The sequence below is a fragment of the Electrona antarctica genome (genome assembly GCF_951216825.1).
Source record: "Electrona antarctica genome assembly, chromosome: 5".
NCBI lineage: Eukaryota > Metazoa > Chordata > Actinopteri > Myctophiformes > Myctophidae > Electrona > Electrona antarctica.
In genome coordinates this window covers 45100521-45116109 of record NC_136810.1, presented here as the reverse complement: position 1 = coordinate 45116109, position 15589 = coordinate 45100521, and the positions used below count along the sequence as shown (strand labels likewise).

Genomic DNA, 15589 nt, shown 5'->3' with positions numbered 1-15589 from the left:
ATTGGACAGAATTACATTTTATTCATTAAAGGACTACATAGTTCCTCTCATATATAAGTATTGGATTTCATCCATGAATCTCCTCAGCTTGTTATCTCCTACATCAGACCAACATTCACTCAAGTTAGTAAAATGCAAAATAAAATGAAGCTGCACACAAATATCAGGTCAGTCAGTGTACACACTACATCATCAACATAATTAATTGAGCTTTATTGGATTTCTTGATATAATGGTCAAAGATACATTATACAACAGGTCGTGTCGAGGAAGCAATTCAGCTGCTCTGTTCTCCCAGAACGCAGCAAACTCGGTGGCTAGGCTAGCTCGTTTCTTAGGACATTTGTGGTCGTAGTGGCTACATCTGTCATTAAAAAATGTTTTTCCAGCGATTCTTGGTTTTAAGGGTAACTGTTGTATAATTGCAATATTACACGAGAGGGGGTGGTTTAACGTCATTAATGCACACCTCGTTCCGAAAGCAACGCAGGCGTGCATTAATGACGTTAAACCACCCCTTTCGTGTAATATTGCTTAAGTAAATCTCTCCTATGAGACCAAAACAAAGCTCACCAGGACAAAACTATAAAACGCTTAGGAATTAAGCAAAGAAATGAATGAAATGAATGCTACTTTTAGAACTTCAACACTGATCTAAGCATATAAAATTTAAATATGAAGACAATTCCACTGCCATATTTGGGAAACGGATTGTATATACAATGAAAACAAATAAAAACAATAAGGACAGTCATTTAAGGTGCCGGCAAGTATAAAAGAAAATGAGGGAAAAAAAACGGGAAGCCTCCACCCCTCCTGCCCACACCGCCAGGCCCCCCTCAGCTGAGTCAGCTCCAGTCTGGAGGTGGATCTGGGGGCTTGCTAGCCGAGGCTTTGGCGGATCACTCCCCATCTCAGGGGAGTTTGAGATATTGTTTTCGCTGGTGTGTAGTCTGTCTGGGATGATTACATTTCAACGATAAGTCTACAAATCACACATCTGTTCACCAATAACGACAGCCAATTATGATTTGAGTACTTCCTTTTTGTGACATATGTGAGCCTTTACAACAAATGACACCCAACTCTGTAACACTGGTTAGTCATTTTAAATGAGACAATGACATTTGGTAAAGTAATATACACAGGGTTTATAACGCGACATTTCTTTTATATAGATTTCTTTAAGAAAAACGTATTCAATAAAATAAAAAGTATGTGAAGTATAGACGAACATTACAGCTTTTAGAGCTCTAGAATCCTTGCATCCCTCTTCCCTATCTAGGAGTAATGCCAATCACGTGCCTTCTTCAAACTCCTACATAAGAAACACTAACAGGAAATGATTTCAGGAAAAATAGGGTGGCAAACCATTAAGGGCGTGTTTCAGGTGAAGCACATAAAAAAACAAGGAACGTTTAGCTGCCTTCCCCTGGTTACATTTAGAAAACAGGATCTCCATTAGAAATGGACTGATGCGTTACCAAAGCCTGAACTTCAACCCATTCAGGACGGGAACACCTTTTGGTGTTTTAACTTTAGCTATTGAAAAATAGCAGATCTGCTATTATTGAAAAATCGTGAAAATATGGCGCAAATCCTTGAATATATATTCTATCAGAGGGAACGTTTTAACTCAAAGCTTTACTTCTGGTCGCTGGTCTGGTCCCTGGAACAACATATTTTCAGATGGCGGTCCGCAGCTGAATTCAGATAATTCTGGGGGTCCTTGACATAAAAAAGGTTGAGCACCACTGACATTGGACCTCAGGTCCAAATGGGTTAAAAAAAGGTTTCCATGTCAGAGTGTCCATTTAATTCCTGTTGTAGCAACATGCTGTACCATGTGTTTTATCGCCTAGAATGACAGGGACGGCAGGTTTCAAGTGGTTAAGACGAGTACTGATGGTAGAGGGATGAAGAGGATCTGATCTGCCATCATCTTCCACCCCAGGCTAGAGATTAAATAAATGCAGGTGCAGAGGGGTCTTTCTTTGCAGTATGGTGAAATTATATAAAAAAATTCAAAATAAATGCCGGCACTGGCAGTCTATTCAATCTTCTTAGGTTTCACAGTCATGTATGGGCTATCTTGTCTGGTTGGGGTGTGTGTGTTGGGGGGGTAGGGGGGGTATTTCAATCACTTCTTAACGTCGTGGTCCATTGGGTCGTGGAGGGGGGCCACCTGATTGAAGGAAGACGAAATAAAATAAGTACAACAGCGTTCAATGGTTGTTATAATTTCTTATCTCAGCATTCAAACTAGACAAAACAATTTGGTGTCCAAAATGCGGAAGTGCAAACGAGCGCTCAATGTTAAAGCCCAGGGTTTCCTCGTGATAAATCCACGGGTCCGCCTGCAGTCCCCTCTCTTACCACTAGGGCCGAGCACTTCAACGTTGGAGAGCCTCCCTGGGGGCTTGGTGCCAATTCTCTATATTCAGACCGCAGCCATCTTGCCAGCAAGGTGATACCTAGGTGACACTTCCCATAGAGAGCCCATTCATTCAAACAGAAAAGTCCTCTCTAATTATATTAAACAATGTCAAAATCACCAACATTGCAGCTGTAGGGAAAGCTTGAATTATCCTTTAATTAAGTTTTTGTTTAATAAAAATCCACCGTAGACATTTGATGAGCTACTACCTGTCAAGAAATTCCTTGCAGATGATTATTTTCTGGAGTATGGAAGTGGAACCTCCTTCTGCCTCCTGCATTATGTGTACATTCAAATCAGGTGATACGCATGGGCCGTTGAGCGATAGTCAACGAGCACTTCCAAACTCCAGCACTTAGAAAAATAAATCATCTGCAAGATATTTCTTGACAGGAAGTAGCTCATAAAATGTCTACGGTGGATTTTTATGAAACAAACACTTTACAGATTGAAAGAGGATAATTCAAGCTTTCCCTACAGCTGCAATGTTGGTGATTTTGACGTTGTTTAATATAATTAGAGAGGACTTTTCTGTTTGGATGAATGGGCTATCTATGGGAAGTGTCACCTAGGTATCACCTTGCTGGCAAGATGGCTGTGGACCTGCGGTCTGAATATGGAGAATAGACCTTTAGCCAAGCCTCTCCCCATGGGTTGGACACTTTCCAGCTGGGCTCATTCGTTGCAATGTAAATATCATGGACTGGTAAATACTGCTTCATTTTTGGAAACAGACCTTCAAAATCCTTCCAAAGGCCTGCCGTATGCACTGGAAAAATATGTGGGTGACATTTCTTTTTTTAAACAATGGTTTATCACATAGGAAAACTATTGGTGGAGGTTTGTCTAACCCATGTTATGCTTAGCTGTGATTGGACCATAGCAGTTTGGGGAGGAGCTTAGCAAAGGTCTATTGCCTAAAATGTAATCCTGGGTGCTACGCTCCCTCTGCAAACCTGGGGGAGAGCCCCGAACTGAGCTCATGCTTCCTTCAATGCATGAAGAGTGAGCAGGCCGCTTCTTATCACCACAGGGTGAGTTTCTCCAGTAGGACGTAGCGCGTGGAAGGAACACGTTATTCCAACCAGTTCCCCTCCATCGGGTGCCCTTGGCTGACCAGGGGGAGGCAGTATAGAGTATTAGAGACCAGGATTACTTGATGTTTTTTGCGAGGGTACCTACCCTAGGGGACACGGGGAGAACATGCAAACTCCACACAGAAAGGGCCTTTCACCAACCCCACCTAGGGTATGGGCACTGCTGACGCGGAGGAGAGAACACGCACCCCAGCACCCACAGCGTTCCCGGCAGGAATCGAACACGGGACATTCTAGCTGTGAGGTAACAGTGCTACCAACTGCGCCACCGTCTGTGTAAAATGATCTCGGACCACTAACCTGGATTAGCCAGCAGAGGAGCGTGGGGTCGAAGGCTCTTCAAAGAGGGAGGAGGGCCTCTGATCCCGTGAGGAGCCCGAGGGCCCGGGTGGTACGGCGGAACGTGGTGGGACGGGGGACCACGTGGCCCCGGTGCACCGTAGGGGTTGTGTGAAGGCGGAGGGCCCCGGGGAGCAGAGGGGCCTAGCTGAGCCGGGGGCCCGTGAGGGGGACCAGAGGCTCGGTGCAAGGACAGCAGTGGAGGTGGTTTTGTTTTAGGGTAGGAGCCTAGAGAGAGAGAGAGAGAGAGAGAGAGAGAGAGAGAGAGAGAGAGAGAGAGAGAGAGAGAGAGAGGAAAAATGTTCATGAGCTGGTCCCTGAGCTCTCATTGACTCCAGTGCATTCTGCCGAACCTCCGGGTGTAGTTTGGCTCCCATGAAAGCATCCATGAAAGTGTCATGGCGCAGCCCAGTCACGTGACCATGTCCATTCCTTCTCTAAGCTTCCTTGTGGGCAACCAGGCTACAGTGTGGCTTCACTGTAGTCTGCGGTGGACCCATAGAGTTGTTTTGGTCCGCACAATTATCTCATTTTGAGCAGAAAAAGGAGTAATAAGCGTGCGCGTGTGCACGTTGGATCCGTATGTAGGTTGTGTGACTAAAAGAAATAAAATGATGGCGGGTTGTGGAGAGAAGAACGAGGTCCCGCGTTATTGGCATACTTTGTATTAACGTTATAGGCATTATAGGGGCGACTGTGGCTCAAGAGGTAGAGCAGGTCGTCCAATGATCCATGGGTCGGCGGTTCGAATCCCGGCTCCTCCTGTCTACATGTCGAAGTGTCCTTGGGCAAGACTGAACCCCAAATTTCTCCCGATGTGCTGGTTGGTACCTTGCATGGCTTCCGCCGCAATCGGTGTATGAATGTGTGTGTGAATGTAATGCACAATCTATGTAAAGCGCCTTGGATAAAGGCGCTATATAAATGCACCATTTATTTATTTTATAGGCGGGAACCCCTTTTTGTAACCCTTCTGGACGGGAACCCCACTTGGCGTTCTGTACAGTATGTACAGTATTAAAAAATGGCAAAACAAATAGTTTTTCAGAAAACTTAGGTCAGTATTTAGAAGGCGATTTCAGAATTGTCCCAGGCCAAAATTGGTTGTTGACTGCAATTCTTTTAAAGATTTTTTTTTAATCAAAGGAAATGGGAAAGATTGTTGAACATTATTCATATATTAATGCAGGGTGCAGGGTTTGTTTTCCAAGCAGATTGTAACACGCTACACTCTATATTTTAAGTGTGATGTCTGTTAAGGTAAGTGGTTCCATTTATTCTAACCGACTGTCAATTTGTGAATTGTCATGCGTGTGTGAATGCTGTAGGATGGTGTGCAGCTCAACATGTCCGTCTTCTTTTATAAAGAAATTATTCCATAACATTTATCCTAAACATGGAAGTGGGTTCCTCTATTTGAGGAAAAAAAGAACAATGTATGATGTCTGACCTGACGAACCCAAGAGAGGAGTGGGCTGAGATGGGGAGTGATCCGCCAAAGCCTCGGCTAGCAAGCCCCCAGATCCACCTCCAGACTGGAGCTGACTCAGCTGAGGGGGGCCTGGCGGTGTGGGCAGGAGGGGAGGAGGCTTCCCCAGACCTGGAGGTAACATATTCCCCCTCGCCCCCTCAGCAGTGGAGGCTAAGGGGAAGGAAGCAGAGTTGAGAGTCAGAAGGGGAGAGATTTAAATCAGAAAGCAACAGCAGAGGGATAAAAGAGGAAAACCTCAGTTAGTGTTCATTTTGATTGATGCTCAGGCTCAAGGTCAACTAAACATTTTAATCACAAAATGCCCAATATCGTGTATGCAACATCCAATCATCCACAAATTGGAATTCTATGTTAGGGGAGGTTATAGAGCGCACCTCCATAAGCAGTGAAGAAGTGAATTCTATGTTAGGGGAGGTTATAGAGCGCACCTCCATAAGCAGTGAAGAAGTGAATTCTATGTTAGGGGAGGCTATAGAGCGTGCCTCCATAAGCAGTGAAGAAGTGAAAGCCACTTCTGATCGGCGGCATGGCATTGGTTCGACCTCCCGTTAGTTCGACCATTACTAACCTTACTAACACTCTAACCCTAACCTAAAAATAACCGCACGGGAGCAGCGCATGTTCGCCAACCTTAATGCACGGGGGCAGCCCCCCTTCTGACCATAGGCTTGCAAAACCTTTAACTGTACACTGTAGAAACGATTTCCGCGGAGCACCCCTTCTGGTTGCAGTTAAAGTAGGTTTTCATCGGTTGGCCCTTAAAATGTGTGCATTTATGTATGCATGTATGCATTGCGCAAGACGAGAGAGAATGCTTGGAGAAATAACGATGATCGTGGTGCCACCTTGTGCATGATCCTGTCGGGAACGCAGATAGTCGGCGATGGTTCCCAGCTCCTCTGGATACATGTGCACTCCTTCTGCCAACAGCAGGAGGAGCTGGCGTGTTTCTGAGGGCACCACGTGACGCTCAATCTTCTCACGCTCCAGGAAGTCGTCCACCAGCTCCGATGAGCGCGCTGCAATGTCCGCGGGGTCACTGGGAGCGTTCTCCTTGACGCGGCCACGGCCGTACTCAGCTGAGACGAAATCCATGGCTTGGTCCTTGGGCATGTTGCGGTGGACTGGGAGCAGAGTGGTAATGTTAGGATGATGAATTGTTTGTGGTTCAAGGGGACAAATAAAAGCGCACAAAATAACGTCACATGTGTGTCACATTGCATTATTTGGAGATGGCATTTGTTTAAAGGACTTTGCAGTGATGATGAACTGGTGTTTGCAAATTGGTAATGGCATTGTAGAGTATTGCAATTGTAAAGTGTTTTCTTTCGTTGTGATTGATGGACTGGTATTTGTAATAAAATATTTTGTGGGCATGGTATATGGTGTATTACTTCATTATTATTTTTAAGTGTGATGTTGTGTGATGTAGTGCAAATTATTTTGCGGTCACATTTTTATGTTTTTGAGTGGTGCAACCACTGGCTGTGTCAGAGCACAAAAATAGCGTTTGGTTGGTTTTCACCACCAAGTGTCACTGTTGCACAGCCTAACACACACACAGTCACACACTAACTGTATATATGATGATTTTGGGTGTGACAGTACAGGGACCCCCACACGGTAACTGTCATTTCTCAACCCTTTCGGACACGGGGCGGCTGGGTCTGGAACTTACGGGGACCCCCACACGGAGTTGCACCACTCACTTCACGGGTGTGATTTTTTTTAAACTCATTTACTGCCAAGAATATTTCACCAAAATAGCCCAGACTGCCATAATTGCCGTCCACGTATTTTTACTCACCTTAGATAATGTCTTTGTACATTTGTACAGAAATGTCATGTTGTGTCATGTTATGTTTATTTTTATATCATGTACATTTGGATGAAAGTTTTTGGTGAAAAACATTTTAAATGTATTGTTAAATTATTTAACGTTGACATTTATTCATTTCTATTTCACGTTGTGTGTAACCACACCGAATTCAAGTGGTATATAAAGTGATGATAAACAAAGGATTATTCACACTGAAAACAGCATGGGCATATTATTGAATCTTGGGCATAATTCATTGGGGAAATAATTTAGAGCGACTGATTAATTTCCACACGCAAAATAAATTGGTTTGGGAAATGAGCGCAATGCCATTAGAAAGCAGTTCATTAAGGCTATACAAGATTTGATCTGCTGAACGTAACTCCTCTTAAGTTAACAATATCTTATTTGACAGTGATATGCAAATGTGTGCATTTGGAAATGGGAAACATCACATTGTTGAACATTGATCATATATGTTGGTGCAGGTTTTGCGTCCACATCAGCGATTGTTCTTGTTTTCTTCGGATCCAAATCCACCCAAATTGTAGCACGCTACAATCTATTAAAAATGCCAACTTTCATTTTTTTCAACCAAGGTTCATGTTTTAGGTTATTAGAGAAAGTAAAAGATGAGTAATTGTTTTTCATTTGCTGCTTTCTTTCGTTTTAGCGATTTTAGCTATTTTTGACAGGTGGGGGCATTCGAACATGGTCCTAAATATGTATTTATTTTTTACACAAGAATATGGTGATTTATTTTTGTATTATTTACTATAGTCCTACTAGACCACAAGAACATATATCTGGCCACAAAGGTCACAGGATCTAGTGAATGTAACAAATTAGACATATTGAGCCGACGACACACAGTATGGCATCCCCCGCCTCTACCTTCACATTCAGTAGATCCTGTGATCTTTTGTGGCCAGATGTTATTTCCTGGAGTCTAGTAGTAATTCAATATTAATAAAGAAATCGCCATAAAACTTTAGCTTATTTAGCCCCATGTTCAAATGCCACCCTGTCAAAAATAGCCAAACTCGGTGAAACGAAAGAAAGCAGCAAATGAAAAAAATATATACAACACTCACCTTTTACTTTGTCAAAGAACAACCTAAAACTTGGTTTAAGTATGATGTCTGTTAATTTGTCAATTTGTGTCATGTTTTAATATCATTTGTGTGAGGACCACAATGGAAATAAGTTCTCGACATTTTATTTTATCCTCAAACTGTATGATTTGTAATCTGTGATTACTTCCTTCCAAATAGACTAAACTAAAATACACTAGTGTGAATGGAGATAGTTTCAGAAAATGTGACTAGTATTTTTATTTCATTATATTTGTAGTACGTTTGCTTTTAGTTTTTAAGAGCCAAGTCATAGAAGAATAGGGGTTTTGTTATTTGTGGGGGGAGTGAGGGGACTTACTTTTGAGGGATTCTGAGAATATGATAACAGTGCAGGAGGACAGAGATACATTTGTCTGCTCGACCAGAATACAAAACGGGGAGCCGTCTGCTCGGACGTCCTGCAGGGCCCGCGTCAGGCCCGACTCCGCCTGAAGGTAGAGCATTTCCACAGACAGGCCGCGCTCCTGCAAACACAGCCCTAGCGATTTGGGGTAATCCCTTTGAGAGGAAGAAAAACACTTTGTTAAACTTACTTGGCATAGATCTTGATGAGTAACTGGACCGTTTGTTGCATGTCTTTCACTGTGATTTGGTTCACCGTCGTCTTCATGGATTCCCAAAGAACTCGAGAGATTTAGATTTTGTGCGATAGATTCTGTAATATATACAGTAGATGTGATGATGACACCAGCAGACCAGTCTGGTTTTCATATCAATTATGGGGGTTTATGCTGCGAGATACTGTATTTAGACAGAACCTTTTCTGAAACAGGAATTCAATAAGTCAACCTATGTTTGGAAAATATTTTGTGTTGCCATGAAAAATGACATGCCTTCATTATCAGACAGGATATGCATTAATTTGTTCAACATTATGCTGTATGCATGATTTTGGAAGATTGGTGGCCATGCAACTCAAAATACCATGTTTTTCTCCGCAACTTATCATTTTACACAACTTGTCAAGGCATCAAAAATGTTTCTTGTTTTTGTATTCAATCATCTAGTTTTCCATCGGGGTGGGAACTGGGAACCATGTTATTAGATCTAATTATGAAGAAGAAAAAAAAATCACTTATTCTTCCCAGTGTTGCTGTGGTGAAGTCATGTCATTCCAATGACATAACATAAGACTTTACTATGGCTCTCTTCCTTCTATGACAAATACTATTTGCATCTGAATATGACCAGTAATGAAATGTAAGATATTATGGAGTTTAAAAATATATTTCAATTATAGCACATTTGCAAGGAAAATTAAATTTTCCTTTGTGTAACTCGGCTTATAGGAGTTTGTCATGCCATTGGGAACCATTAGTCATCTTTGCTTTATCATTGAGATGGAGTGAACCCTGGCCTAATAAAAATAAAGTTCAAATATTCTTACAGTAACAGTCAAGTTAAATCAAGTGGTCATTAACTTGAGTAACCATAAGTCTCTAATAAAGAGGGGCCAACGTCAGTGAAGGAATGTTTTGATACAGTCCTGACAATGAACATTACCACACTAAAACATGAATAAACTAAACCGCACAGTTCCACATTCAACAATGTTGACACATTAACATTTTTGAAGTCTTTTCGATTTTCACACCAGTCATAATGTGGAGGAAGGTTAGTGTGTAGAGGTAAAAGGTAGTGGGGTATGCATTTCCCCACTCCATAGTTAGATATCGTCGTAAATGTGTGTGCGATAAATGTCGCACACACTGGGAGCTTTTATTTTGTATGATTAATTTGCATTTATTTTAACTGTCTTGAGTACAAACATACACACAGAACGCCAATAATATGCAATTCTTTTTTTAAACCATTTTCACAACGAATAAAAGCATAAACCTGTTAGATGTGAAATATTTGATTTTTGGATCATTATTTATTACTCCTGGTGTGTTGGGGGTGAAAATAAACTGTGAAAAGAGGCTTTGAGGAAATCTTTGTAATGTTGTAATGTTTATGAAAAGGTACACAATATTTATTGAATTGGGACGATAAAGTTTATATGATTACTAGGGGTGCTCAGATCAGGTTTGGGGTCCGATCCCAATCACTAATGTTTAGCCTCACAATCGGCAGTTACCGATCTTGGGCATTTATTTTAATTTGTTTATTATTAAAACGGCACGTGTGTGTGTATGTGTGAAGGGGAGGGGCATGTTGCAAAACTGCGAAGCAATATTATACAACTACTATACGGTGCAATACTACTTAAACAGTGCAGCTCAGTCATAAAAAGATGGGATTTGGAGATCGGGCAAATTGCCACTCATGAACGAGTCATTTGAAGTGAAAATCAGCCCATTTAAATGTGTGGCCAATCAAGGAAACAGAACCTTAACTGTTTGTTAAATTATAGTTTGGTACAATGTCATTTCAGAGTTCAGGATTGTTTGATGTTGTTTTCTTAAGTAACTGGGGCTCAGGGGTAGAGTGGCCGGTTGAGCGACCGGATGAACTGTGAGGTTCCCAGTTCGTTCCCGGGCTACCCCAGAGTTAGTTGATACCTTGCATGGTTTCCTCCGCCATCGGTGTGTGAATGGAATGCACAATCTATGTAAAACGCTTTGGATAAAAAGCACTATATAAATGCACCATGTACCATTTATTTACCAAGTAACTGATATGGCAAGGTTGAGTTTCAGCCTCTCAAACTTAAGCTGCATTTTAATAACCTGCCTAACAAGTTGTCGTGACTGAAGATGCTGATGTTGGGTAAGGAAATGTATTGTTATGTTACCATAGCTACCTCTTTGTATAATCTTGTGGCCAAGTGCAAAGAATGTGCTATGTTTCAGTTGGTATCAGTTCAGTGGAGCCGTTATGGTAGGTTGTGTTCTGTATAGGTTTCTTAGTTGTTATGTTGGTTGTTCTTGATGTTGCGTTGTTGTTGTTGTTTTTAGAGGACCACAATGAAAATACAACTTATTGTGTTTTTATCCTCTGTGATATTGTGTGTTATTTTATTGAAGTGCTGATGTGCCCTTGCTAGATACATTAAATCAGTCAATCAGGTCATTGTGACAAAGAGTGATATTCTTTGTCAAAGAAAAAAAACATTTGCAGTCTTGGCAATTCATATTAAAAGTGATTGATGGAGAGATCCAACTACTGCATTAAATAAACATTACGCTAGCAAGAAGAAAAACATTGACTAGTACTGCATGTGGCAGACATTGCATCAGTGGTGTGACCTATTGTTCATGTCAACAGGGAGGGAATATCATACCAGGACTATCTGAACACAAAACACGTTTGGAAACATAAATCCCTTGCCTAAAGTTCTGTATGTGAGCCGTTAATCTATGAGAACAATAGAGTTTCCAATTTCACCAAGTTACCTAAAAAAATGCCCCTGTTCATATAACCAATCTCTGATCCGTCCTAAGCCACAGTAAAATACCAAACCAACCAAGTACAAAATGTTCATGGCTGTTCCAAAGAAATGGAAAAATGTGGATCAAGCATCACTCCATGTGGTGCAAACTGGCAGCTGACAAACCAAAGTACTTACGTGCTCCCGCTGGAGACAGAAAGCACCACGCAGTCAGCTGGCTTCCTCTGCTCCTGCACCTGCCTGTAGAACTTCTGGTACAGGGACACGCGCTGTGATAACGACTTCATTTCAACCTCTGGAACAAAGCACATTGGGGAGCACACATTAGTAAGTATACACTACACACAGCCATAACATTTAAGCAACGTGCACGCCGCTGCCCTCAAGTAAACAGAGAGACTCTGTTCTCTGTTGAGAACTGGCTGAGTGACAAGATATGCCATTTCATTTTCAAATTTGGGTTTGTTTGAATAGCATAGCAAAACAGAAGCCCCCCGGAGCGGTAGTGGAGATTTTAGACACATTGGCCCTCATTTATCAAAGTGGTGAAGCCCAAAAAAACAGGCGTACGGCGAGATCACCTCAAATATCAGCAGGATTATCTGTCCTAATGGTGGCATAAAGTGAGAACAGGATAATTAATGTGAAATAACTGAACACTATCTTTGCCTAGAACTATTAGGGGAAATAAAAAAGGTCAGTCTGTTCATAAACTCTTATACCACCCAAAACACGTGTAATAGAAGGACCCTGTTGGTTCCTTCAATTTACCAGTGCTCCATAGAGAAGAAAGGCAGTCAACTGAAATGATCAATAAAGCAGTAAACGGAAATGATCAATAAAGACACACAGCCTGGTGAGTGAAAGAAGCACTCTTACTCTGTTCCAAGACACAGAACAACATTCACAGTACGTTAGATTTAAATGAGAGATCCGGGCTGATGAATTCCAAGTGAGGTCAAAAGATGTTGGCATAATAAAGGCTGTGCCCTCTTTTTACACTTTGAGTGCCGGCCCGGATCTCCCATTTTTTACCTGTTGTGATTTGGTCTGATCCAGTAGCACCTTTTACAAACCAATCAATTACTAATTTCGCACTTCAAAAACGTTTACAAAGGCTGTAGTGTCACACCAGCATGCAGATCTATGACATCAGTTGTGACATGTGACATGACATATCTTTGAATAGGAATGAGCATAGATGCATATCAATAGCCCATTGTGTGACCTGTCACCTGTAGTGTAGGTGTTAAGCGACGTGCGTGTGACGTGTTTAAAATAGCATGGTACCATAGATAAAATCGGCAATGAAACACTGGTCTCCGGTGAGCACCTGGTTGTCTCATTCTCTATGCATTCGCAGTATGTTATTCTTGTTTTTGGACAGACCTGATAGTGCTATTTATAGTACCCCTAAAAATTGCCAAACCCGATCTGGCACAGAGACACGCCAAGCCACAGAGATACCATAAAGCAAGTGTTTGGCTGTTACTTGAACAAAGACGTTTGTTGTGATAAATCAATGTACTCCCTGGCCACAGGTTCAATTGTACGCGGTGAACACCTTCATTCATTGTGTCCTTTAGAAATTAATGCAGAAACGACTGTTTGAACCACTGATTTTTATGCTGTTACAGTACTACTAATGCAAGATAATCTTATAATTAAAAGATAATACCAGAACAGGGCTGTCTTCATTCAAGGTCACTGTAGCTCGAAATCTAATACCCCTGAGAGGTTCTGCATTATTGACACCATCTCAGTGTCATGCATCCAATTTTGTACTGTACACTGAATGTACATGACGACACAGGTAGGCGACGGGCGTGTCCAAATGTATTGTTTGCTAATGCTTTTTGTAACGTTTAACTGACAGACAGCATTGAGGATTACAGTGCATTTAACAATGTAGCCGGGGCTGACCCCCCATGCCAAAGCGCCAGCGCTTGCCCAGCAGTCTGCCGTCACCCAGGCGGCTGCGTGCAGTCGTGCACGCGTCTTACTGGTTAGTTTAACCTGAATTTCAATGAGGGTACTACTACTACTGTACCAAAACAGGCACTTCAGAATAATCCTTCATAAGGCTGATTGGCTCAGTTGGCCGGCAATATAATAAATGAAAATATAAGATACTCACAGGTCATGACAACATGAACATAATATTCCGTCAGTGGCGTCACTGCCAAAGCCGGCCTAAACCTTAATACGAAATTCAATCATCAGACTACTATCAATAGAGAAATGATAGATAAACTCACCATTTTGTTGATGTTGGTAACCCTCATACTGCATGTTACCAGAATAGTCATGCTGTTGTGAGTCCACCTCTTCATAACTGAAATGGCAGCAAAATAACAGCATATTTAGATTTTCCATTGTGTTTCCTAGAAAGTGTGTGTGTGTCCAATCCCCATAATGACAAGGTTCAAGCTTCATATAGCCGATGTATGCAGGTTTAAAGTGCTCATGCGGCCTGCCTAGTCGCTTATTTTTGGCTTGTTTTCCTAGATCTGTGCGTGAGCTCAGAGCAGTGTCTCCCTGCTACCGCCTCTTCTCTTTTGGGGAAGGATTTTAAAACGTTCACCGTAACGTTATTGTGTTGACACAAATGTGCCGTTACCCAAATCGCAAGTAATACAATGTCACCTGTTATGAACCATTTGATTGTGTGTAAACGCTTTGACCAAATCCTTAAGCTAACTAGTCCTTGAGGAGCCCCCAGCTAAATAGAGTTAGTAAAGTGTAAATTGAGAACACTCTCAAGAGTTACATTATGGTTAGAAATCTGCATTGCTTAATTCACAAGGAGTCTACACAATAATAATGTAGAATTGTTATTTTGATCAACGTTTGCCAAAATGGTACAAAAATGGAATTGTGGACAAAATCTTATCCAACGACAACCAAAACATATTCTCTAGTTTTGTGTCCGAGGGTATTATGATCAAATGGTGGTCCGTGGCTTAAAAGCCGAATAAACAAGGGACCTTCACGTGAAAAGGGTTGAAAACCACTAATGAATATGAATGCGTGTACAGCGTTAAAGTACCTCTCTTGTGTGTTGTCTCGTTCCTCTGGTTTGGGGTAGGGAGCTGGTCTCCTGAACGCCCGGTGGGGCTGGGGGCCGCTGCACAAAAACAACACACATCACATTAGCGCTATTGTGTATAGCTTTTAGACCCTTTGCACACGATTCGTTGCCGAATGGTTAATACACCACACAATGCAATTAAAAAAATAATATAGATATACACTGTGTTATTATATTCATCCATCCACACGATACAGCTGGACCGGTGGCTAACGTTAGCTTACTTAGCATTATGTCCACAATGCTAAAACCCCCGGCCTTTAATTCAAGGAAAGCCCTCCGTTTTCTTTACCTTCCATTCGGGTTGGACGGAGGCCGCCTGCCGCCACCGGACGACTTTGCCCAAGACGCCATCAGACTTGTTGGTAAACCAACTTCAGAGGAAATCCACTCGTTCATTCAACATAGAATTCCTGCTCGGGGTTTGACTTCTGTGTTTTGAATCTCACTGTGTAGTAACAGTCTGCTTCAGTCAGTAACCAATACCTACAGTACACTGTCCAAGCGGTGTTGCCAGATTCTGAGACAGGTCTACGAAAACAAGCCTAAAAGAAGCCACTTCTTGTACAGCCCAGCCGACCTCTCTGAGAGTTGTATCTAGCTTGATCTGATGCACAGTGCGCGCGCACACACACACACGCCACACACACACACACACACACACACACACACACACACACACACACACACACACACACACACACACACACACACACACACACACACACACACGCACGCACGCACGCACACACACACAAACAACAGCATTTAACATACATGTGTTATGGGGGTCCCTGGCACAAAACATTTTTCAGATGGGGGGTCCGTGTCCCCCAAATACATG

At 42.1% G+C, this 15589-nt stretch overlaps 1 protein-coding gene across 2 annotated transcripts; it reads right to left on the bottom strand.

Annotated features, from left to right (window-relative positions):
* Positions 1–924: 924 nt before the first annotated feature.
* LOC306922887 (uncharacterized protein) lies at positions 925–15256 on the bottom strand. 2 transcript variants are annotated; one of them, XM_079500772.1, is made up of 9 exons: positions 15038–15256; positions 14704–14781; positions 13913–13989; positions 11832–11949; positions 8619–8818; positions 6211–6489; positions 5324–5515; positions 3835–4101; positions 925–2185 (listed from the first exon to the last, which is right to left on the bottom strand). In XM_079500772.1, exons 1-9 carry the CDS (start codon positions 15142–15144, stop codon positions 2148–2150), a joined length of 1356 nt encoding a protein of 451 aa, XP_079356898.1. In that variant the 5' UTR covers positions 15145–15256; the 3' UTR covers positions 925–2147. The 2 variants fall into 2 exon arrangements, with proteins under 2 accessions (XP_079356898.1, XP_079356899.1); XM_079500773.1 differs by having other exon boundaries at positions 5333–5515.
* Between the last annotated feature and the right edge of the window lie 333 nt (positions 15257–15589).

What these genes read in the sequence shown, in the direction of transcription:
- LOC306922887 (XM_079500772.1), bottom strand. Translation starts at nt 15,144, where the DNA reads ATGAACGAGTGGATTTCCTCTGAAGTTGGTTTACCAACAAGTCTGATG. An exon ending in ATTCTCAGAATCCCTCAAAA is followed by an intron (nt 6,490 to 8,618) that starts GTAAGTCCCCTC and finishes CTCTGCTCCCAG; the next exon opens with TCCACCGCAACATGCCCAAG. An exon ending in TCCTCTGCTGGCTAATCCAG is followed by an intron (nt 2,186 to 3,834) that starts GTTAGTGGTCCG and finishes TCCTTCAATCAG; the next exon opens with GTGGCCCCCCTCCACGACCC.